At 39.8% G+C, this 25072-nt stretch overlaps 5 protein-coding genes across 11 annotated transcripts in view; 2 read left to right on the top strand and 3 right to left on the bottom strand.

Annotated features, from left to right (window-relative positions):
* Window positions 1–40, top strand: part of LOC131346804 (zinc finger protein Gfi-1b-like) — a 6399-nt gene extending 6359 nt beyond the window's left edge. For all 4 annotated transcript variants that reach the window (XM_058380453.1, XM_058380455.1, XM_058380452.1 and 1 more), the window contains one exon: window positions 1–40. This exon is cut by the window's left edge and continues 126 nt beyond it. The gene's annotated coding sequence lies outside the window, so the exon portion shown is untranslated.
* A 54-nt stretch (window positions 41–94) lies between these two features.
* LOC131346801 (uncharacterized) lies at window positions 95–9258 on the bottom strand. Its single transcript, XM_058380447.1, has 15 exons — window positions 9108–9258; window positions 8596–8702; window positions 7334–8363; window positions 5920–6044; window positions 5102–5534; window positions 4676–4818; window positions 4488–4578; window positions 4108–4230; window positions 3848–4020; window positions 3607–3704; window positions 3385–3512; window positions 2363–2543; window positions 2013–2187; window positions 343–412; window positions 95–231 (listed from the first exon to the last, which is right to left on the bottom strand). The coding sequence occupies exons 1-15, from the start codon at window positions 9238–9240 to the stop codon at window positions 200–202; spliced, it is 3042 nt and encodes a 1013-aa protein (XP_058236430.1). The 5' UTR covers window positions 9241–9258; the 3' UTR covers window positions 95–199.
* A 90-nt stretch (window positions 9259–9348) lies between these two features.
* On the bottom strand, window positions 9349–10342 carry LOC131346696 (uncharacterized). Its single transcript, XM_058380272.1, has 4 exons — window positions 9920–10342; window positions 9675–9830; window positions 9462–9580; window positions 9349–9366 (listed from the first exon to the last, which is right to left on the bottom strand). Exons 1-4 carry the CDS (start codon window positions 10272–10274, stop codon window positions 9349–9351), a joined length of 648 nt encoding a protein of 215 aa, XP_058236255.1. The 5' UTR covers window positions 10275–10342.
* Window positions 10343–13347: 3005 nt separating this feature from the next.
* Window positions 13348–18429, top strand: emp1 (epithelial membrane protein 1). 3 transcript variants are annotated; one of them, XM_058381138.1, is made up of 5 exons: window positions 13348–13597; window positions 14873–14980; window positions 15988–16096; window positions 16236–16376; window positions 16979–18429. In XM_058381138.1, exons 2-5 carry the CDS (start codon window positions 14903–14905, stop codon window positions 17137–17139), a joined length of 489 nt encoding a protein of 162 aa, XP_058237121.1. In that variant the 5' UTR covers window positions 13348–13597; window positions 14873–14902; the 3' UTR covers window positions 17140–18429. The 3 variants fall into 3 exon arrangements, with proteins under 3 accessions (XP_058237121.1, XP_058237122.1, XP_058237123.1); XM_058381139.1 differs by lacking the exon at window positions 13348–13597 and adding an exon at window positions 14085–14225; XM_058381140.1 differs by lacking the exon at window positions 13348–13597 and adding an exon at window positions 14119–14202.
* On the bottom strand, window positions 18427–23131 carry f8a (coagulation factor VIII associated). Of its 2 annotated transcripts, XM_058381135.1 has the most exons (12): window positions 23024–23131; window positions 22524–22570; window positions 22365–22437; window positions 20957–21116; window positions 20787–20855; window positions 20575–20695; window positions 20313–20405; window positions 19782–19846; window positions 19449–19530; window positions 19277–19323; window positions 18951–19006; window positions 18427–18845 (listed from the first exon to the last, which is right to left on the bottom strand). In XM_058381135.1, the coding sequence occupies exons 1-12, from the start codon at window positions 23092–23094 to the stop codon at window positions 18764–18766; spliced, it is 966 nt and encodes a 321-aa protein (XP_058237118.1). In that variant the 5' UTR covers window positions 23095–23131; the 3' UTR covers window positions 18427–18763. The 2 variants fall into 2 exon arrangements, with proteins under 2 accessions (XP_058237118.1, XP_058237119.1); XM_058381136.1 differs by lacking the exon at window positions 20787–20855.
* Window positions 23132–25072: the final 1941 nt, after the last annotated feature.

The raw sequence follows: 25072 nt of genomic DNA, 5'->3' as shown, positions 1-25072 counted from the left end.
AATATGTACCACTTTATGAAAATAAACTTTTATAAACATTTATCAGATGTGGTGACTTTATATGCAGCTCACCGAAGTACTAGTAATGATATTATTATTATTAATAATAATAAACTAGCCACACACTTGCGTTTTTTAACCTTTATTTGTTTGTGATGCACAAAGCAGTTATTCTGAGCATTACTGAGTGACATCAAGTTCATGACTTCACTGCTGGGGAATCTACAGCGCCTTAAAAATTCAAGAAAAACTGCATTTTAGTGAATATGGAAAATATTTTTATATGCAGTATGATTCAACCAGGACATGAGTGAGCTAAGGAGGAAAATGTCAGGTACTCACGGTCAATACAGCCTTCTACACACGGACCTTCAGAGGGTAAACACACCTCAGTGGCGCACATAAAATAGACCTGGCAAAAGGATGAAAAGGAACGTTTGTTTTCCTAATCTTATCTCAACAGCTCCTCGAAGTAAATAATATATACACTATATTGCCAAAAGTATTCGCTCACCTGCCTTGACTCGCATATGAACTTAAGTGACATCCCATTCCTAATCCATAGGGTTCAATATGATGTCGGTCCACCCTTTGCAGCTATAACAGCTTCAACTCTTCTGGGAAGTCTGTCCACAAGGTTTAGGAGTGTGTTTATGGGAATTTTTGACCATTCTTTCAGAAGCGCATTTGTGAGGTCACACACTGATGTTGGACAAGAAGGCCTGGCTCTCAGTCTCTGCTCTAATTCATCCCAAAGGTGTTCTATCGGGTTGAGGTCAGGACTTTGTGCAGGCCAGTCAAGTTCATCCACACCAGACTCTGTCATCCATGTCTTTATGGACGTTGCTTTGTGCACTGGTGCACAGTCATGTTGGAAGAAGAAGGGGCCAGCTCCAAACTATTCCCACAAAGTTGGGAGCATGGAATTGTCCAAAATGTCTTGGTATGCTGAAGCATTCAGAGTTCCTTTCACTGGAACTAAGGGGCCAAGCCCAGCTCCTGAAAAACAACCCCACACCATAATCCCCCCTCCACCAAACTTTACACTTGGCACAATGCAGTCAGACAAGTACCGTTCTCCTGGCAACCGCCAAACCCAGACTCGTCCATCAGATTGCCAGATGGAGAAGTGTGATTCATCACTCCAGAGAACGCGTCTCCACTGCTCTAGAGTCCAGTGGCGGCGTGCTTTACACCACTGCATCCGACGCTTTGCATTGCACTTGGTGATGTATGGCTTGGATGCAGCTGCTCGGCCATGGAAACCCATTCCATGAAGCTCTCTGCGCACTGTTCTTGAGCTAATCTGAAGGCCACATGAAGTTTGGAGGTCTGTAGCAATTGACTCTGCAGAAAGTTGGCGACCTCTTCGCACTATGCGCCTCAGCATCCGCTGACCCCGCTCCGTCAGTTTACGTGGCCTACCACTTCGTGGCTGAGTTGCTGTCGTTCCCAAACACTTCCACGTTCTTATAATACAGCTGACAGTTGACTGTGGAATATTTAGGAGCGAGGAAATTTCACGACTGGATTTGTTGCACAGGTGGCATCCTATCACAGGTCCACGCTGGAATTCACTGAGCTCCTGAGAGCGACCCATTCTTTCACAAATGTTTGTAAAAACAGTCTGCATGCCTAGGTGCTTGATTTTATACACCTGTGGCCATGGAAGTGATTGGAACACCTGATTCTGATTATTTGGATGGGTGAGCGAATACTTTTGGCAATATAGTGTATTTCAGTACTAGTTTTAAAAATAAACTTTACTTATATAGTCCTTTTTTATATGTTTAAAATGCAGATAAAGTTGGAGACACTAATAGTTAAAAGATTAACGGCTGCTTCGCCAAACTTTAAATCTCAGAATCTGGAGAAAGTCAGTGCTAGCTAATAATGCAGGATTTAATAATTGCAGGATCTATGAAGATTTCTAACACGGCCGTCCCATCAACTCTTCAAAACAGTTCAAATTATATTATTATTTACATTTAGTCAAAATGGTTGAGTATTACCTCTTCCTCATCTTCCTCCTCCTCCTCCTCCTCCCCACCAGATGTCGTTTCCTTCCTACTGTTTTCCAGGAACTGGAAAGTACTGACAGTGAATCGCCTCACATGATTGGCCAGTCCTTCAGGAGGAGCGGGAGGGGGTTCATGAGATGGTGTGACATCAAGGGGGTTTGGGCAACTATAGAGAAGGAAGTGCATGTAGGATGTACAGACAAAAGGTGTAATTAATAGCTACATGTTCAGTCCTTCCTGTGAATCCTTCAAAAACCTTGGCCTAAGAGTTACACAATAAACAACAAGCTGAAGCAGTAATCAAATCAGTCAGAGAGAATCTTAGAGAGACTGGACCGTACCCATCATAGATGAGGACCCATGCTGAATGCGCTGAGCGAGGGTACGCTACACAGTAATGCACCAACAACACCGTACTGGGGTCTAAAGGGTTCAGCAGGCGCACCTCCAGGTATAGGGGTTTCCCCAGCAGCTTGCGCAGGGGCCGGTGGTATTGTGGGTAGTAGCTACTGTACTGCTGGTCTAGGATGGAGGGGAGAAATGTGTAGTAAGTAAATATGAGTGTTTGTTCATTAGCAATGTTATGTAAATTGAACAACAGACAATTCTGCTTTAAAGGCTTTTGTTTAGCACATGATCTAGTAACAGTTTGGCACAACTGAGCCAATTTTATGACGTCACAAACTGACATAACAGTACACTAATCAGCTAAGCATGAATGGAAGTGCTTCTATTACAAATGTTAACAGTACAGTGTTTATCTAAACAGCAATCAGCTACATAAACATTAGTCTACATAACTAACAGTATTCCCTAATATAACTATAGCGGTATTCCTCATATAACTATAGCAGTATTCCCTAATTGCAATAGTCTCTCAGCAGGATAACGCTCCCTGCCACATTGCAAAAATTGTTTTAGGAATGGTTTGAGGAAAGCAAAGAGTTCAAGGTCTTGGACTCCTCAATCTGATCGAGCATCTGTGAAATCTGCTGGACAAACCATAAAGGCTTTACCTCAGAACTTACAGGATGTGATGCTAGTATTTTGGTGTCATACCACAGCACACCTTCACAGGTCTTAGCTAGAGCTAATCAGTGTATAAAAATTGGATTATAAAGGTTAAAAGGTGGGCAATACAATAATTCATCAAAAATGAGCATTCCATTAATTTTGTAAATTAAACTGTAATAATTGCATATGTTTCTCTGAGGCAGGGTTCCCCAACTGAACTCCCCAAATGTTTGTGATCTCCCATTTCAGTGACACCAGATTCTATTCACCAAGTGTAGGCTAGGACGTCCAGAAAGTATTTTCTCCAGGACTGTATTTGCACGAGTGTAACTGTATGTAAGACTCTGACCTTTTGCAATCCTGAGCTGAACTCCAAACACACCCTTTGCCTGAATGGATGGGCCGAGAGATGGGCTTTTAACCAGGTAACCCACACTCGTCACGATGCCAGGCAGAAACCGGCACTCTACCAACAACCTGTTCAATCAATCAAGAAATAATTCATTCAAATTCATATTTGATACGCACATTTAAGTACAAGTATATTTGCTCCATGTTGATGAAGATGTACCTAAATGGTGAGTCTCTGGTTATGGTTCCGTAGTTGAGAGTAACAGAGTGCAAAGTGTTCAAGATCTCCAGCATATAGATCACAGTGTTACCCACTTCCTAAAATAAATTTTTGCACCATAAGAAAGATTTCAAGTACAGCAAGCATAGCATAGCAAAAAGTCTACCCAAAATAGGTAATGCCCAATCCAGACTTTGTTGGAATAGCACATTAAAACTTAGTCAACAACAATTGCACACACATATCTGTGAGCACCACAGCCATCCAACGGGATCTTAAATAGAGCCATGTCTTCCACCACCCTCTGAGGAGTGCAGGAGCTGTTTCCAGCTGCAGCCAGGAGGGCGGGTGAAAGGGGCGGTTCTGTGAGTGACGCAGGGATGGAGAAGACGAAGTGCCGATCGGCTGTGCATTCTACCAATGGAAGAAAAACAAAGATGAACAAAAGATAATTTGATTAAACTGTCTGTCTATCTGAATCACATACAGGGGAAAACTCACCATCCATAGGGTAGTAGCAGGTCTGAGTATCCGGGGAGAAACAGCAACCTAGATTATGGCATTCAGTTGCTGAAACAGAGTTGGATCCGCAGGCTAACCGCTGTTCAGGTGGCAGACTGCATTCTGTAGGACGTTAGCAATGACAGGCTTATGTTTTTGCCAGTGCATACGAGAGCAATTCAAAAACAGTGATTTTCATTGGTGTCAGTTTATCCAATTGATTTCATCCCTCTAACACTGGAGATTAACACACCGGACATGACATTAAATCATCATTGTCCGTCCAGTTAAAAAACCTTTAAAGCAATGCCTTAGAGTATATCCACAATGCTCAATTTATTTATTTATTTATTTTAAAGTCACTGCTTCAGATGTCATACCATGATTCATGGGAACTTGGCATGACAGGGAGGCCTCATTTGTATGACCGTCCGCTGTATGATACTTCAGCACTATTCGGTACTGTTCATCCTTTGAAAAGTATAAAAAAAATACAAATTAAACGTATTCTTCGCTTAAATAATCAAATATATTATCAAATTATTTATTCTCAGTATGGAGTACTGACCTGATGAGCCATGTGACAGGATGTGTAGGGCAGGAGAATGGTAATACCACCATCTTGGTTCTTCTTTATCATGTATCCACAGTGACTTGGGGCTTCATCTAACAGCATTTCCTCGATACTTCCATCAACGCCAACAATTGGAGCTTAGAAAGGGGGAAAAATCATTACATCCACACACAACACAACATTTTGGCACACGACATTTACATGCAAGTTTAACAGAATATGGAGAAACCTGTAATGGGTGTCTGACGTCCAACAACTACACAAACAATAATAAAGAGCCAAGAATGCTTAGAACTGCTCTGAATAAATTTCAAGGATACAGATGTTCAATTTAACACAAAAAAGTACAAACACAATTAAATTCGGAGCTTGATATGCAAGAGTCAAACTACAATCCAAAACTAACAATTAAAGACTCACATTTAACGGTCAGGCCTGTGATTGGCCCAGGAGGAAATGTGATGCTCATATCTTTAGCGTGGCATAAGACTTGTGGTTGCTGCATTTGAGCTGTCAAGGGTTTGGTTTGGGTCGTCCATGAAGTTGGCTTTGTATCTTTGGACTGTTGGAAAGATGCCGCTGTTGGTTTGGCGGAAGACAAAAATGGGACACTAGGATTTTGAGACTGTAGAGATGATGGCTTGGAATACAGGCCTAAGAGTTTCTGAGGACGGGAAGGCCGGATTCCATTTCTGGCTGGTTGGGAATGTGTGGAAATGGGTTTGTGCAGGAGGCTGGAGGAGTCCGTCATAGTGGGAGAGGTTGAGTTGTAGGGACACTGGAGTCGTAAAGCACGGTGTCTCGGTATTGCAGAATCCCAGAACTTCAGAGAAAGAGATAGTAGCGAAGGGGACTACAGAATGGAAAGTATTTATTTTAGATTCATTCAGTACAAATGGAATATCAAAAGCTAGACTAAAAATAGACAGCATAATTAACAAATTTCCCAGGATCTGGGAAAGATCCTGTAGGGTTCTACACAGAACCTTCAAGACTTCCCAGTGGGGAACAAACTAAAGAACCATTTATGAATCTAGATTTAAGAGTGTAGAAACATACATTTTTTTTTGGAGATATCAATTTAGAATATTCACCATTTTTAAAAATCTGTCCCAACAATCTGGATCTCATACATATAACCACTAAAAGCCTAAAACCAGAAGGAATACTACAGATAGACATTTTCCACTGATGGAGCGTTGAAGAGGTGTGGAAAAGCTACCAAAGCATTTTCTTACCGATTCATATGAGTGACAGGCAGGAAGCGGGGAGGTGAAAACCACACCCTTGCCTTTACGCTGCAGGGAATATCCACAGTGTGCTGGAGCAGAAGACACCGGCACCCAAACCTTCCTCTTCACATCTATAACCACAAAGATGGGTGAACTCAGGTCTGTGTCAAATATGGTCTAGTAAGAGTAGTGTTAAATAGTGTCAAAGTTCTGGAAATGCCTCATGAAAGACATCAACTAAGCAAGGACTGATTCTTAAATATTAAAAACCTATAACTCAGTTGAATGGTCATTAAAAGAGATAGGACAGAGGGACTAAAAACATTCTAAGAAAGTAAAAGATAAAAAGGGTAATAAAATTTACACCACATTCCCAAGAGGCTGGACATCCCAGTAAGTACTGTTGGATAAACAGTGAATAAGCTGCATTACACCACCAAAAAACCTAATCTAGACAAGGTCCTCTCTCGCAAAAATAGGAGAACTCTAAAGGGCTACAGAATACAGGGGCTGAAAGTGTATGGGAGGGTAACTAGAAAGAAACCATTGCTCAAGAGGAGTCATATAGGATGTGCAAGGGTGACCCAGTGAAGATGTGTTTTTGGTGTGATGAAACCAAGATTGAGATACTCTATTGGGTCAATTTTCAAAGCGCTATATATGATGCAACACAGCCACCTAACACAGCCTACACCTCAAATCAACCTTGAGTGAAAAATGGTGGTGGCAGCACCATGCTCTGGAGATGTTTTTCATTCTCAGAACCTTGGCATCTTGTCAAAAAGCAAGGGTAAATGGAGAGGTGCTTTATCTTTCTGCTGGGCAATAGTGCAAGACTGGATAAAAAGGTAAAAATGTTCAACAGTGAAAGAGTCAAAGTCCCAATAAGAATCTGTAGCACTGTTTGGAAACTGTACTCATCAACATCCAACCAACCTGAAAACCCTGGAGCTAATCTGCATAAAAATCACTCCCAAACAGTGAGCAAAGCTGCTGTTATTGCAGCAAAAGGTATCTCATTATAAACCATTACAAGCCGAAAGGGTTGAATACATATGAAAGCAGCATTTTTCTGTTAATCTCTTCAAAGATCTGCAGACAAATAATGAATGTCAACTTTATGTATTTTACTTTAAGTGTATACTGATTTGCAATAAAAAAAAATGTTGTCTGGAACAATCTGTGTAAATCTCATTTGCAATCCAGACAAATTTGGACTATATAAGGTGTTGAATACTTCTGCAATGCTTATCATGTAGAGAAATAGGAACCAGGTTGCACTACACAAGTTACGATTGAGTCAGATTTAGTTGAGTCATACAGGAACTTGACATCTGAATTTGCCGCCTAACAATACCTGCACTGTCACAAATTCTTTGGCCTTTAAAGAGACATAGCTTCCACTAAAATCATATTTTACCTTTGACTTTGATGGAATTTATTTTTGTAAAGGGCAGAGATGCTCTCAAACGATCCCCTTTACAGGTAAGCACTGGAGACAACTGGGAAGAATCATTTGCCAGCACTGGAAATACATGATGTTGAGGCATCTGGGGCACCTGAGGAAGTTGAGGCATCTGGGGCACCTGAGGAAGTTGAGGCTTCTGGGGAACCTGAGGAAGTTGAGGCTTCTGGGGAACCTGAGGAAGTTGAGGCTTCTGGGGAACCTGAGGAAGTTGAGGCTTCTGGGGAACCTGAGGAAGTTGAGGCTTCTGGGGAACCTGAGGAAGTTGAGGCTTCTGGGGAACCTGAGGAAGTTGAGGCTTCTGGGGAACCTGAGGAAGTTGAGGCTTCTGGGGAACCTGAGGAAGTTGAGGCTTCTGGGGAACCTGAGGAAGTTGAAGCATCTGGGGCACCTGAGGAAGATGAAGCATCTGAAGAGGTTGATTCTGGGGCACCTGAGGAAGTTGAAGCATCTGAAGCCAGGCTCCTGTCTGAGACCACGGTCCCATCTGAGGCTTTGGAGTTTGGTTTAGTTCTGATGTATGTTTAGGTACATGTGAATCTGGTGGAATGAGTTTTTGATTATAAAAATAATGGTAGTAAGGGTATATGGGATGAGAAAAATGTTGATAAGGGGGGTGCACCATAGGCATGGTCAGCTGCAAATTCCCAGAAGGGGACTGAAAAGGTGAGATTTTTGTTGTGGGAGTTTCAGAAGAATGACCCTGAACAGACACCTGGGCAATGTCATGTGACTCTAAAGATGGGTGCTGTATGATTTCTCCTGTGGCAGCATGTGGGGTTGATTGCTCAGAAGAAAGCAAAATATGGTGTTGGGGTTGTTCCATTTTGGCGATTTCAGGTTTAGTGAGAGAAGGCTCAAGTGGGATAACCCGAGAGTATGGTACAGAGGGATTATACTGAGGGTAGTAGGGAAGATGATGAGGCTGACAAGAAAGAGTATACATTTTCTTATCCAAAAGGATTTGAAGAGTGCTGCCGCCATCCTGACGAAAGACAAAATTAAGAACAAACACTGAGATAAAACAGCAGCAAATGAAAAACATGGATGAACTCAATTAACTTTGTGTTTAGTTCAGAATATTACCAAAATATTACTTTAAAAACTACATCTTTTAAAATGACACTTATGCAACTGCATTTACTTTTAAGAGACAACCATTCATCAGATCTACTGTATAATCTAAAATGCATCAGATTACCCTCTGAAGAGCCTACCTTAACACACTGCACTGTGAAAGGAATAAAGAGGATCAGGTTTTCTGTTGCGGAGTCCATAAGATGGGCACATGTGTCAGATACAAGTGGCACCCACTTCTCATTTACTATAAAGCAAATAATCATATGAATAGTGAATACAATAATACACGAGCCTAGTTTTAAACAAAACTGCCAAAGCAGATATATTTGCAATATAAAAGTCAGCTGAAGCCCATGATGAATTTTCTAATAGACTTAAAATTGGGATTTCATTAAATTCTGAAATTTAAGCTTCATTATCTGTGTCACATGAAACTGCAGGAAATGTTACAAATAAAAGCTATTTAAGTCGTTGTTATTGATATTATAGTACCATCAGCCAGACAGATCACTCAACCTTAACATACTTAAGTCTGACAGCACATCCTGCTTACTGCCAGATAATAGTTCAATTCTAATCACTACTTCAAGTCTAAACAAGATATATTTAAAAAACTGACATATTAATACACAGTCTCTCTCTCTCTTACCTTTGATGCTGTACTTTTCTATACTTCTCAGAGACCCATCTATCATTAGGGTTATTCCCAGGTTTGAGCAAAAGCCAGACGGAGTTGCAAGAGCAGAAGCAGGAGTCATAGGACAGGAAATACTCACAGGCATTCCCCACCACAGCAGCGGTAGAACATAACTTCCATTCTGAAAGGGCAGAGAACATCATTGTGCCAAGAATAACATTTCCTGGAACTTCCTGGAATATCTTAAAGCTGGTCACAGGTACTCTGTGACCTTGAAGATAATTCTAATACCAACATGCATATGCACATACATACATATACACACACACACACATACATATATATGAAGACATACTACAATTGTACCTGCTGTAAGACATAGCACCCATCATACGGAGCTATCAGAACTAGGTCTCTCCATGTCGCCCGCACATTGTACCCACATTGAGAAGGCAGGTGAAGTAGTGGCACTGGTGAAGCACCAACTAAAAAGAGTGAAATGCAGGTTTTAATTCAGCGAAATGTTCCACAATGCAAAATATTTGCTTTATTAGCAATGATCGGTCATGACAGTCTGACCTCGGTCCACGAGAAGGTATACATGCATCCATCCTTTAGCTGTTAGGATTATAGCAGCTGGGGAACATTGCACATGTGGTCTCATTCGTAACCATTCTTCAGTAATGTGCGTGGAAGAAAGATTTACTTTTCCTTGGACTGATTGACCATCAAACCCTACACAAAAATAATTATCAGTTGTTACACAACCTATTTAAGCATGCGTTGCCTAAACACTGGGTGTGTTTGTTATGTTCTACCAGTACCTGGAGAGTCAGACTGAAACAGATCTTTTACATCAGCACCACCCTGTCTTGGTGTTAACATGTAGGTGTTGCTGGATGACGAAGTGTTGAAGTGGTTCAATTTCTCGGTTTCATCGACGACTGAGTGTCTAGTTTGAGAAAACCAACCACCCTGAGTTTCCAATGAAGGTGCGTCTGACTGCTGCTCAGTTATTACCAATTTCATCCGATCTTCTCCTCTGCGTTTGCTGAAATTCCTTCCTACCTGTATGCTCTGGTTTCGGTCCAAAACAGAGCCATGTGTTGTTAAAAAGAGAGGTAGTGTTGTTGTTAAAATGAGAATCGCTGTAATTCTTGACTGTAGTTGACAAGACATCGCCCGTGTTTTCACTCACGTGTATGCTAGAGGGCGGCCAGCCGTTTGCTCCAGTCAAATAATCTAAAAGAGCGAACTCATGTACACCTGGGTCTGTTAAAAAACAATCAACGACGTCAATTAGAGCGCCATCAGTGTGGCGATCAGTGGCGGCCGGTCAATAGGGGGCGCTGGGGCGCCGCCCCTTTAAAGCTATAGCCACAGGAGAATGGTTCTTTAACACGTTAACAATAATTATAATATAATATTTTAATGCTTTTCATGTTTTGAAAAGCATGTGATTTGAGGCTGAGCTCGGATTGGCTTGTTGCAAATTTTATTAGCACTCTGTGTCCCGAACCCGCCCACTTATGTTGTTAGCGAATCAGTATTTTTTAAATATTATTTGGCCTCATGTGATTGGACTATTCGCAGCGAGTCTCATTACCGCTCAGTTAACGGGTAGGTAGGTACTGATTAATGTGGAAGGCAGCAAGCGAAATATCTCGAGATGGAAGAAAATTCGCTTGTATTTATTTATTTGTTATACAAAAATACCCTTTCGGATGAAGAAAAGGAAAGAATCCAGATCGACCCATTTTGCAAATGAATGCATTGGTCATGCTGTCAATGGAAAAGACTGGTCAGTGAGATGACTGACTTTAACCAGAAGCTCATTGAGAAATTGGCAAGGAGGCCTATTAGGCAACTTTCTAGTGTGTGTGTGTGTGTGTGTGTGTGTTTAATGAATACCTTCATTACTCATAATGAACTCAGATTCACTGATTCATAGTATATTTATTACATGCTTTAACAGTTGACTTTAACAGTAAGATTTTCAATATTTTATCTTAGCAGTAATGATACATAATCACCTGATAAATGGCTATTAACAGTTTTGCATTACTAACAAATTGATTTTAAGTTTGTTTGCGCCCTCCAATTTTTTTTTTTTTTTTAGACCAAGCAGTATTTATGCACATTTGTCCCTGGGTCTCGCTCCAGGAGCATTTCAAATGTAGATAACTTGAGACCGAAATTAATGAGTTGAATGGATCAGTTCCTGCCTAAGTAATCCAACACACACTGGCAAATCCTACTTTCTGAAAAGCCCAGAACAGTACAAAAAATAGTAAATTAACAATTATTAATAGTTCTGGTCATTTTACATATTCTAAATCATTCACATGTTCTGTTGACTCTGTCTTATCTTCTGTACTTTGTAGATTGCATACACCATACAGTTCAATTCCATTTTATTAGTATAGCACTTTTAACAATGGACATTATCTCAAAGAAGCTTTACAGAACATAAGAAACATAGTACAAAAATCCTACGTTAGACAAAATCATCCCTAGTGATCAAGCCTGAGGCGACTGTGGCAAAGAAAAACTCCCTTAGATGCTATGAGGAAGAAGCCTAGAGAGGAACCAGACTCAAAAGTGGAAACCATCCTCATTTGGGTGACACCGGAGAGAGTGATTATAAATTATTATAAACACCGGAGAGTGTGATTATGAACAATGATCTTTCTAAAGTCATATACAGTCAGTTGTAGTTGTGTGATGCAGATACAGTATATGTAGAATGTTATTGTGTGTACAAAAGCACAAAGCAGAATCCAACTGTAGCTGGTCCATCTCTGGATGCCTCAGGATTGGCCTTTTCTCACTGACGGTCTACTAGAGCTGGCACAATCTCTAGATGCCTTGGGATGGGTAGGAAAAAGGACACAAGTGGAAATGATTTAGCATAGCTGCTGTTCATAATATTAGCAAGCACTACATGATAATGGGCATTTAATCATATGTACTGGATATATTATGAGTATGTCTGGCTAAAGAGATATGTCTTTATGTCTGAGTCTGAGCTCCGAACACTGCCAGGAAGACAATTCCAAAGATTAGCCCCCACTCTACCTCCTGTATATACTGGTGGTATAGCTCTATACAGCTGTATATACTGGCAACAATGAGTCAGTGTGTGGGTCTAGATGCTTTAGATGCTGATGTTTATTTGAGTGATTGTGTGACGAATCTTCAGATCAGCTTTTTTTACTCTTAAGATGGAGAGAACAGTACGTCAGCCCTGACCTTTGTGTGTTATGAGATTATACAGTGTCCTGAGACCATCCTGATCGCATTCCTTTAGGAAATATTACTCAGCAAGCTTAGTCACCCGAAACAAATAAATATAGGACGATAGGCAGTAACAAATACCCTTCTACAAAAATGCTTCCTAAGCAAAATTTTAGCTGGTCATACCTTGATTCACTTTACCATGCATAGAAATCTTTGCTGCGTACAAATTTGAGTGGGTGTAATGAAAAGATGCCAAGTCCTTGAGAATGTCCATGAGGTCTTTGCTGAGGTCAACAGTGGAACACTCTGAGCCTATTAGTGATGTTTCACTCTTACTTTTACTGCAGTGTCTCATATCATATATCATTTTGTTATATGCTATCCTATTTCGTCGAAATGATCCCACTGTTCTTGTTCCCTAAGCTAAGGGTTCAACCAAAACTGATATGATGATTCACTCCTACAAAGTGAATCTGAGTGGCCAGGTAAGGAAGTAACAGCATCTGGATTCATTTCCAAATCTCCCAGCATGGGAAACTGTACTGTACCTTATGAATAGCAGAAACATTTGCAAAGTATTATGTCATTAAAGCTTAATTTTTCTTGAAATAGTGTAAGAGTGATGAATTACACGAATTGTTTCCTAAAAGCAAGACTAATATTTGTGTAGCAGTTAAAACTTGGCGTTGTAACAAGCACAAACATAACCGAGACATCCGTGCCGCTCTACCATGGACCATGAGCAGGCTCACGTGGGCAGGACACGTAATGACACCTAGACTGGGAATCATATCCAAAATGACTCACTTTAGTAAATCGATTCTTGGAGTTCTGATTCGTTTGATTCACGACAAGTGATACATTGCGTGGGCTGTCATTTCAGTACCGACAATTAAAAAAATTATAATCCATTTGCTCAAGTTCACTTTGTTGATTATGCAGTTTGATTTTGTCTGTCCTCGCGAATCGATTCGTCCGATCGGTTCATTTAAAAGAGTCGTTTAAAAATGAAGCAGCATCATCCGCTTCTACAGCGGTGTGTGTGTGTGTTAGGGATCAGTGTGTGGGTAGTGACGATTATGCAGTCGTTGGATTATTATAAAAAAATAATGAAACAAGCAGGATAGCTATCAGTATTCAGTTTATTCTTTACTGCTGGGACTTAATTATTAAATATAACGCAAACATGGATTGATGGATGGATAAAAAGACAGGAAGTTAAATCACACGGAAATGAAACTGCGTTTTGGATCTTATAGCAGGTAATAAAGGCATTTTATTATTATTATTATTATTATTATTATTATTATTATTATTATTATTATTATTATCAGATGCCAGCAGGTAAGTAGGCATGATGATAGAAATTTATCTTTGCAGTATTTAACTTTTAAAAGTTTTTATTCATTAAAAAAAATAAAATAACTCATAGCTTTGGTCATGACGTGACCCCGAGACTGCGCACTTCCCTACTCAGAAGTATGCACTAATATATAGTATGCACCTGTGATATCATAATTCTACTATAGCTTTGTTTGATATTATGCTATCAGACAAACAGCCTCACATTTATCCTTTCAGCCTGAGCACTTTTCATATTGACACTATAGATGCCATAAGTGAGATGCGAACATCTGTCTATCAGCACCTGTATGGAGGAAGTTAGTGTATACTGTTTAGTAGAGAAGTATGCGGTTTGGGACAGACGTAGTCTTTTGTAAGGGTGGGGTTTAACACTGCAGCAAACGGGACGGGAGGGAGGGAGGGAGGGATGCAGGAAGGACAAGAGCGACCGATGTGCTGAGCTGCGAGACTCAGTCTGAGATGTTGGATCCCCAACAAATTAAAAACCCAAGAAATATTTTCAGTGCGTAAAAAAATCTCACGCAGGTAACGTTTTGATAACATTCATCCGCCGCGCACATGCGCGTGCCGAAGGTCATTTTCTAATAGCGGTGTTTTAAGGTGATGTGACGATTGTGATTTCAAAGCAGTGCAAAACTCGGAGGATGACCGGGCAGAAATGTTGCCTAGGGTGATGTAAAGACTTCACTAATCTCGATTAAAAATCTGCATGCAGTAGGCTGTCAAATCCCGTGACGTCGCACTAATTCTGTGTGTTTTTGCCTGGACACGTTATATGCGTTTATAACGTTTTTCTGATGCTTTTCTGATCGCTCAAAAGCTGATTAAAAAAAAAAATACAGGGACCATCTCTTCACTGTTGTGGGTGTGGGGAGACCGTCCACTGAGAAATGCATAAGGTATATAGGGAAAAGGATTTAGCATTTAAAAGATAAATAAAAATATTGAGATCATGGAGATGTTTGTCCATGGGAATGACGTAAAGAAGAGCCATCGTTAATGATTATTTTGTGTGTGCGTAGAAAATAAAGACATAAATTGTGTGTATGTGTGTGTGTGAGAGAGAGATTTCTAAATATGACGTGTTCCTGACGTCCTCCTCACCATCTGTGAATGTTTTTATCATTATAAATATATTACACTGTATAACTCACGTGTTTTAATTATTGCAGGTTTAAAACTTCACTTCATCCTCTAAGAGTATGTTGAAAGCTTTGATTGGAATTTGCACCCTTCATCTCACAACTATCTTTTTACTTTTCTGGGCTACGATTGATGATGTAAGTGTTTTTGTTTTCAATATGTGCGTGTATATTTTTAGAATATGCTTATCTACTTACCTATCATTTTTTTTTCCTGTAGAAAGTTTAGTTCTCTAACTACGAATTAAAGGAGCTGTTTGTAATTTTGACAACTTGGGAGCAAAGCAGTGATAAGCTTTAGTATACAATAAGCTTACCCTGTCCTTCTGTTTAAATGGTATACATTGTGAGTTGCCTGAATCTGAAGGGACATTGCTGAGCAGCTCAAATTACTCTCAGAAAAAAAGAAACCTTTGGATTTCCAAGTGTAGTAGGTCTGGTCCTCTAATAGAAAAACTAGAAAATATAATGTTTAGCTATGAAACACAGATCAGGCATAACATTATGAGCACTGAGAGGTGAAGTGAATAACACTGATGATCTCCTCATCATGGCACCTGTTAGTGGGTGGGATATATTAGGCAGCAAGTGAACGTTTTGTCCTCAAAGTTGATGTGTTAGAAGCAGGAAAAATGGGCAAGCGTAAGGATTTGAGGGAGTTTGACAAAGGGCCAAATTGTGATGGCTAGACCACTGGATCAGAACATCTCCAAAACTGCAGCTCTTGTGGGGTGTTCCCGGTCTGCAGTGGTCAGTATCTATCAAAAGTGGTCCAAGGAAGGAACAGTGGTGAACCGGCGACAGGGTCATGGGCGGCCAAGGCTCATTGATGCACATGGGGAGCGAAGGATGACCCGTGTGACAGACGATCTAACAGATGAGCTACTGTTGCTGAAATTGCTGAAGAAGTTGATGCTGGTTCACGTTCAGGGATCTAGTGGACTCCATGCCTCGATGGGTCAGGGCTGTTTTGGCAGCAAAAGGGGGACCAGCACAATATTAGGCAATTGGTCATAATGTTATGACCTGATCGGTGTAATCTATAATGTTTTAGGATCCATAATTTCTTTTTCCAGAACCTGAAATCTTTAAGCCTAGAAAATTACAAGAGGTTAATGAGAGATTTTGCACTTTTTTGTTTCTAGGCTTGGTGGTTTACAAGAACCATGTACACAGACCTGTGGGGGAGATGGGTGATGGAGAGAAATGATGATGTCTGGGTATACATGGACATACCAACATCTTACCGAAAAGGTGAGGGAAGCAAGCAGCTGTTTTAAACAAGGAAGGATTTTCGGCAGCATCTGTAAATCTCTTATCCGAGGACCAAAACCAAGCTCGTAACAAACCGATTACTGTGTTTTAATTGAATTTTCGTGTTGTTTTTTTCTAGATTACTTGCAGGCAGTGCAAGCCTTTGCAGTACTGGCCTGCCTCTTCGCAGTCATCTCCCTGTTTGTGTTTCTATTTCAACTCTTTATGCTGGGGAACGGAAAGAGGTTTACGATCCCTGGAGTTCTGCAGCTTCTGTCATGTAAGTATTCCCTGAGTCTATTTGTGTGTTTGTATTTCAATATATAATTTTGCTGCATAAAGGAAAACATGTATTAACAATAAACACATTTACACATGTATAAGTAAGAATTATGTATATTGTATTATAGAGACAGTTCCTAATCTCAGCCAGGCTGAGCAGACAGGAGAAAGAGCTTCTACTTAATAGGAAATGGGCCATGACAGCTCACTTGCTAACTTGCCTTAAGGGCTTTCAAACTAAGAGAAACAAGATTCACTGGCATGCTTAAAACCAAGAGCTAGCATCTGCAGTAAACTGGAAGCTGCTCATCACGTGACCACTTTCATCTGTACACTGAAGCATGGTGGTGGTGCATCAAGGTGTTTTTTCAGCAGCCGGCTGTCAGGACCCTGGGAAAGATAGCGTTCGAGGTTATTCAGGTTTAATAGTTAGCTAGCGGTTGAGCTGAAGGCTGAACGTACCTACTGATAACTGCAGATTCAGTTTCAGCCCTATTTTGGCCACCTAACTATCCCTCACTGAGATACATAAATAAATAGCTCTATTAATTTGCCTTCAGTTGTCTATTTTCAAGAAAATACCTGTTCTTTCCTGTCCAGGCTTCTGTATTATGATAGCCCTGTCGGTCTACACGGATCATTTCCACAGGGAAGAGAAAGATGGCTGGTACGGCTGGTCGTATATCATGGCATGGTTTGGATGGCTGCTCACGCTAATCAACGGTACCATCTACGTAGTCCTGCGCAAGAGGGTGGAGTAACTCAGTAAAGCTAGAAAGGGCTAGTTAGCAAGAGCGATCAAGCTCTTGTAATTTCCAGTTTCTTTTGGTCTGATTATCCGTTTGGAATAAGAATTTCTTTTGGTGCATTTCCAGATTACAAAGTAAAAGTTCAGGAGAAAACAATACTTCAAGCCTTGATGTATCTAAGATCTTCAGATTATCAAATTATCAAACGGTTATATTACATTCTGTATTAATTATAGGTCACTGTACCATGAACCCCATGCCCATGTGCAATACTGGATAAATTGAGGTTCTATAGAATTGAAATAGATCGGTTTTTCCAAAGATTCTAGGCTTTAACCGTCTGTTACTATAACAATTCACTATAAAGATTAATTAGTCATTCATTTCAATTAATTCTGTATTTAATTAGGCTGGCACGTGTGCAAATTAACTATCCAAATAACAGACAATGTTTATCTGTTTAGTCTGATCTATTAGTTTAATGATGCCCGGTGCGTATAATAAGTGTGCTTTCATGGGAGCGTGATAGAGATGCAGGAATTTAATATAAAGTTTATGAAAAAAGTGTAAAGAAAATTTATTCTATATATATATAAATATGAAAATGACAGGTGTGTAAATATCTATAATATACAGTTAAAGTATATAGACAGACGCTGTAAAAATATAGTTTTGAAAGAATACTGATAACAAAGATAGACATCTGTTCAGAACCACTTCTTTGTATCGTCATATTTTGATTATTTTGTCTTGGCATTTTACTTTTCACGTTTTTTAAATGTATTATGGTTTCTTCTATCTGCCAAAGTATTACTGTATACTGCACAAGTCTGGACTCATGACCAACAGAAGATTAGAAGATTCATCTATATGCATTTATTGTCTGGTGCTGTAACATTTTGTATCTTAACTAGTAAAAATGCAGTGAAGTATCTGCATTCGTCAAACCATACAGAGGGAAACGTGTCATCCCAGACGATAAAGCACTGGTGTCTTTCACTGGTGTGGGTGGGAAGTCACTGTGAGAGAACCGATGTTATGAAAGCTTATTAAATGTTCATGTGGTCATGTTATTATGCAGTAAATCCTGGCTAGTGGAAAGATAGAAGGTTGTACTGTCCTAGGGTTATTAATAACTATGGAAGATTTACATTAATGCTCGCTGAAGCCGCAGGAAATAGATTCAAGGAGTACGGTTAGATTAGACGAGCGTGTCTGGGATCAGAAGTGTACACTGTTCAGATGTGGAAAAAGTTTGATGATGTAGAAAATGTAAATAAAAACATTTCACTAATCACACAAGGATTAAATGTCTGAATTTATTTACATGGAATGAACAACAGATTTAATGTAACAGTAAATACTAAAAATGTAAAATTATTAAAGTGCAATGATCCAAAATGAAACTTAATGGAGGACAAAAATAGGTCTGTGTCCTGTGGCGGACATGTTCTTTGTGTACATCACATTTTGTCGACGTTAAGAAATAAAATATTCTTTATCAAGTGTAATACGAATATCCAGTTATAGCTATGCCATAGCCATAGTGCAGCCTTTCTGTAAGACTCCCTACATGACACACCAGGCAGTGGAAGCAGACACTGAGTGATTCCTCGTGGTTGCGTGTAGGTCTGAACTAAACCCCCTGACCAGAGGGGCTGATTCTTTCCTGCACGACGAGATGCAAGAGGTGATTCTGTTCAGCAGAGAGGTGAGGCCTGCAGAGCGAGACACAGAGAGACAAAAAGAAACAAAATATTAATATAATGTTTCCACTTTTTCTGGAAAAAGAAAATCTGAGGAATTATCTTTAACCAACTCACCATAATTCTGTCTGGAGAGATTTGAGCGATTCAATGTCTTTTTCCTGACATGCCATCTACAAAACAATCATCATATTAAAGATGCCAGTCACTGCACCCTATAATAATATCTCACAAGGAATTGGGTTTCTTTAGTAGTTACAAACAATGACCACTAGATGGCAGATGGATAAAAACATCTGCATTTTGTTCTTTTAGATTTAAACCAAATATCCTGAAATTCAACTAAAAAGGCAACAGCATCAAGTAACTATGAACATATAAGTGCATACAGCGGGCTTCTCAGTCCATTTGTTGTTATTATTATTATTATTAAAATAACTTACCACTACAGACTGCAACAGGAGGAAGACATCTTCTGTAAGGAAGTTAACTAAAAAGGCACAAATGAGGCTTGAGTTCAGTCACTGAAACACAATCAATAAAATCTAATCTACCAGATTAAAGCAGTCAGAATAAATCCCCTGAATGCGATTCAAAGCTGAACTCCAGTCTTACCTTGACTGTGTGAGTCAAAAGACTCCCAGGCATACCTCTCTAGTGTCTGTGCGTGCTCTGGTAGGAGCTTCTGTGGAGGAGGCTGAAGCAGATATTGCAAATGAACACCATCAATTGATCTCATAATGCAGTTTTCACCAGTAGAGTTTTAACAACATGATTAAAATTGTTTACTTCTGAAACAAATAAACAAGTGATATGGTTATATAACAGATATCCAGAAAGGAATTAACATATAATGGCTAAACTGACCAAGGCTAATAATAATTTAGTAGAACATTATTGTTAATTTCTCTCCATCTCTTCATCTAAGAATTAAGTAGTTGGGCCTACCTCGAGCAACATGAGCAGAAGTACTCTGGAGATTTCACACCTTGCTACTATATCAATAAACGCACCTGAGGAAGTGAATAAGAACAGTCATTGTTGCAAACCACCATGGTATAGAAATGATCCCCAACCATCCCAAAATCTATACCATCCCCGTCTCAACATTGTCCCTGTCCCCACTTCTTGTTCCTTCTTCAAATTTTTCATGCAGCTTCACTACAACTGAAAGGCTGAAATATAGCCAAGTACTGATTTGATCCTGAGCACACATTATTCTACTACAGATATTTTACTACAATATTACTAAACGCCTGTTCTCATTCCAGAGGATATTACCCTTTCCCTATTCCTGTGCTGCTATACCGTACCACGAGAAGCAATTCCCTTATGGAAACCTTTATCCTGCAATCTCATGCTGCATTAAACAGGATACTGGGGATAACTGTATGCCTAAAATGTGATCTATAAATAAGTTAAAGGCCTGAAAATGACTGAAGACACAATCATTTTTGAAAGAGTTCACTGTAAGCTTACCGACAGGGGTATTTGTTCCAGGTAGCTGCAGCCCTCTTTCCTGACACATGGCCTGCATTTCTGAAAGGACAGCCAGTGCACCGTCATAATCACCTGTCAATCAAACACCACATGACTTTATTTGCCAGCTTCATAACATTTAGAGGGAAAAATTGGGGACAAAAAGGGCAAAATGAAAAAATGAAGTTGACAATATTTTTAAGAACATGTTCTTTGTTAATAGTGATAAATCATGGTTTTGTGGCGCTCTCACTGTACTCACGGCTCAGTATTTTGCAGGAAGCCATCTCTCCATAGGACAACAAAGCCTCGATAGGCATCTGTGACTGAAGCTCTGCAGCTCTCTGGAAGTGGACGATAGCCTCTCCTGGCTTATTCATCTCCTGTATACACACATCACACACACATGATGGACCTACACTGATCCTCTAGAGACAAACATTCTTACACAAATGTCCAGCTAATGATTCTTGCCTTAAGTGCTTTTCCAAGTTCAAGGGAAAGACTGGCAGCCATGACCGGCTGATTCATCTCAATATAAACCTGTAAAACATTATTTCTTTTCATCCCAGGTGTAGAAGCTAGGAAACTCCAGCGTATCTGTTTAATGTATACTGAACATAAACGAAAAACGTGAATGTTACCTTTATGGCAAAGCTGTAGCAGTTGAGTGCAGCCTGCAGATGCTCATCAACGCCCGGGGCTTGTAGAGCACGGGTCTCCTGCTCAGAGGCTAGAAAGAGTCGGGCGGCATCGGTCAGAGCTAGAGCTTCCCCTGGGGCATTGAAGAGAGTCTGCTCACACCTAGGGGGAAGATAATGAGATTCATGCCAAGAGCAACAAGTTCATAAACAATTGAAATAATTGAGCATGCTACTAAATGAGATGTGATTTAACTGTGTAGTGCACACTTTTTTCCCACACTTAGTGACATAACACAAGTTTCAAGTAGCAGTACCTAGTGGGGCTTCATGGTTCATAAATTATTCAGGGATTTTTACACCATCACATCACTTTAAATAAGACCAAATCTCTTTCTACTATGTCGACTAATATTCCTTAAAATATAAACTAAAATTCTGATTGCTCTTAAGTCATATTAATTGTGCAGATCTTTAGACATTAAATTATGAGTTTAATCTAAAAGTCAGCAGTCTTATATTCTGAATCTATGTTGTTTTTGTTCTTTCGGCTGCTCCGGGTCGACACAGCGGATGTTTTTTTTTTTTTTTTAATTTGGTACAGGTTTTTACGTCGGATGCCCTTCCTGACGCAACCCTCTCATTTAATCAGGGCTTGGGACCAGCCTTTAACTGAAAGTTAAATCTTCAGTGGCACCCTGCCCGGGAATCGAACCCGCAACAATGAGAGGGCGGGATCCTGCCACCGTACCACCAGGAAGCTAATATTCTAAATCTATGTATGATGATATATTTGTAAACAAAACAAACATATAAAGAGTTTCATACATGAAGTGATGTGAGTTTTAAAACATAATATAGTTCTACATTCACTATTACATTAAGCAAATTAAATAACATACCAGACATATTCAGCACAATGATTTGAACAGAAAATAGAACAATTGCCCCAATTCAGTTTTACTTACTGTACTGATATTGGGCCTTATTTATCAATCTTTTAGTAAACTTGTGTATAAATGCTTGTCTGAGCCAAATTAAGCTAAATTCTTTTGCCGGATTTAAAAATGTTTTGGAAACACTGCCTGGTGTTCAAGCACATCCCATAAGAAAATGCAAAACTGTGTCAGTCTCTCCACCTGAATGTCTTGAATCAGACTGTCAGTCTCTCCATCTGTGTGTCTTGTATCAGATGGTCAGTCTGTCCACCTGTGTGCCTTGTATCAGACGGTCAGTCTCTCCACCTGTATGTCTTGTATCAGATGGTCAGTCTCTCCACCTGTATGTCTTGTATCAGATGGTCAGTCTCTCCACCTGTATGTCTTGTATCAGATGGTCAGTCTCTCCACTTGTATGTCTTGTATCAGACAGTCAGCCTGTGCTCTTTGTGTGTGTGTGTGTGTTTACTCACCGAGCCATGGCCAAATTACAGAAGGCTGCATACTGAAGGCAGTCCTGCTGTTTCAGCTCTTTAGCTAACTGACCTGGACAGAGAAAAATAAATAAATTTGTTTAATTCATTCAGAAATTTTAAATGAATGGACTGAACTGGTTGGCCAGTGTAACTCACCAAACTGCTCACTTGCTTCGGCGACGTTAGGCTTCCTAAGAAAACGTCTTTGAGGAGGAGAAAACATAAATATAGCGTTAAAGTCATGTAGGAAACCTTTATTGTATTCATGTAGGCTAAAACAAACAGCTGTCCTCAAATTAGCCGAGACTCGCATAATTATGGGAATAAATTGAAATCTAATATTAATGACGTGTATATATATATATATATATATATATATATATATATATAGATAGATAGATAGATAGATAGATAGATAGATAGATAGATAGATAGATAGATAGATAGATTTAACTACTGTAAAAAAATAACAGATATATGATATAAGCTGTAGAGGGTACATACTTAGCAAAATAGCTAACTAGATTAGCTGTGGCAGCTAAGCAACTGCCGATAATTTTTATTACTTTTACTGAACATTAGTGGTTATGTGATATTAGCTAAACTATTAAGTTAAACTATTATGCAGCGTTTATCGTGCAAACACAAAGCCTTACTTCTTCAGCTTGTTTGACACTGCACGATAACGCGTCAGGAAGTCTCCTTCCGCCGCCATTGTTGCTACCATTAATGATTTGTAAACTCTGTGTTCCTATTGGCTGTCGAGTCACGCTGGTACATTCTGATTGGTTAGAATCCCTCTTGCCTCAGTGAACGACGTAGGAAACGTGACGCCGAAGCGTTAGCCGCTGTTGCTAGCTGATGTCTTACGTCAAAGCCGTCGCCATATTGGGAGAGGCGACCTTCACTATTGTGCCAATGCGAGTCTATGGAGACTTGCAGTTGTACCCTGATAAACCTGGCTGCAATTTACTTTATGCGTAAATGACTTTTACAAAATATTACTACTACAGGTTGCACTGGTATATCACTGCATATTTTAGGCGATTGCAGTTATACGTGCACTGCTGATCATTTGTATCAGCTGGAAACTCATACACTATATTGCCAAAAGTTTTGGAACACCCCTCCAAATCATTGAATTCAAGTGTTGTGCTTGGATGCTTAGTGGATGCTTCAGGTGAATTCAGGTGTTGTGCTTGGATGCTTAGTTCAAGTGAAAGGAACTCTTAATGCTTCAGCATACCAAGACAGTTTGGACAATTTAATGCTCCCAACTTTGTGGGAACAGTTTGGGGATGACCCCTTACTGTTCCAACATGACTGTACACCAGTGCACAAAGCAAGGTCCATAAAGACATGGATGAGGGAGTTTGGTGTGGAGGAACTTCACAGAGTTCTGACCTCAACCTGATAGAACACCTTACGGATGAATTAGAGCAGAGACTGCTACATGTACATGAATTTAATATAGAGTTGGCCCGCCCTTTGCAGCTATAACAGCTTCAATTCTTCTGGGAAGGCTTTCCACAAGGTTTAGGAGTGTCCTTATGGGAATTTTTGACCATTCCTCTAGAAGCACATTTGTGAGGTCAGGCACTGATGTTGGACGAGAAGGTCTGGCTCACAGTCTCCACTCTAATTCATCCCAAAGGTGTTTCATCCGACATCAGGTTGAGGTCAGGACTCCACACCAAACTCTCTCATCCATGTCTTTATGGACCTTGCTTTGTGCACTGGTGTGCAGTCATATTGGAACAGAAAGCGGTCATCCCCAAACTTTTCCCACAAAGTTGGGAGCATGGAATTGTCCAAAATGTCTTGGTATGCTGAAGCATTAAGAGTTCCTTTCACTGGAACTAAGCATCCAAGCACAACACCTGAATTCACCTGAATTTTGGGTGTCCCAAAACTTTTGGCAATATAGTGTATATATTTTGAGTATGAACTTGTTTTACTTTTGCAGGATATTTCTACAGTTGATGTAAGACTGCTCTTCAAAACATCCTGTTTTTGTATATCCACTATAATTATTTAGGTATGCTAAACACTGTATGTTGCAGACACTCATGTACAGTATATATTCAAATACAGTACAATATACATACCTACATATTCAGATATTCAGTTTTTTTCAGTTTCTTGACTGAATGCTATTTGCGCTTCTGTGAAATAAAGATGTACATCTCCTCGTTCCCATGACTCCTTTGACGCTAGGACGCAGAATAGAGGAATTAATGTGGTATCAATTAAGGTTTTGGTGTCCAGCCCAATAGTTTAGAAGTAGTCTGCTTTGTCATTCATAGAGCCATCGCTAATTATTTATAGAAGCCTGGGAAAACCCTTCACTCTGTCAACTCATTTCCTTCCCCAAATTGGCTACACACATGCACATATGACTATATCACTTTAGATGAAAAGGTGTAAGCTTCCCTTTCTTGCTAGCAACATTAGATTTGAAGCTGCAGTGCAAAGTAATGAGGCAAACTGCAGGACATAAACTAGCCATGCCAAATTCTGTAGAAAAATTGTGATAATATCATGTTTACTACATGTATATACTCCGTCTGTATATATGTCTGTATATTACTTCAATGAAATATATCATCCATAATAAAATGACCTAAAGATCAGGTAGAAAATATTTGCTTTCCATTCATTCATTCATTCATTAGTTTGTTTGTTCAGGACAATTGTAGACTTAA

This window comes from Hemibagrus wyckioides, linkage group LG26 (assembly GCF_019097595.1).
Source record: "Hemibagrus wyckioides isolate EC202008001 linkage group LG26, SWU_Hwy_1.0, whole genome shotgun sequence".
Classification (NCBI taxonomy): domain Eukaryota; kingdom Metazoa; phylum Chordata; class Actinopteri; order Siluriformes; family Bagridae; genus Hemibagrus; species Hemibagrus wyckioides.
This window is presented reverse-complemented; position numbering and strand designations above follow the sequence as displayed.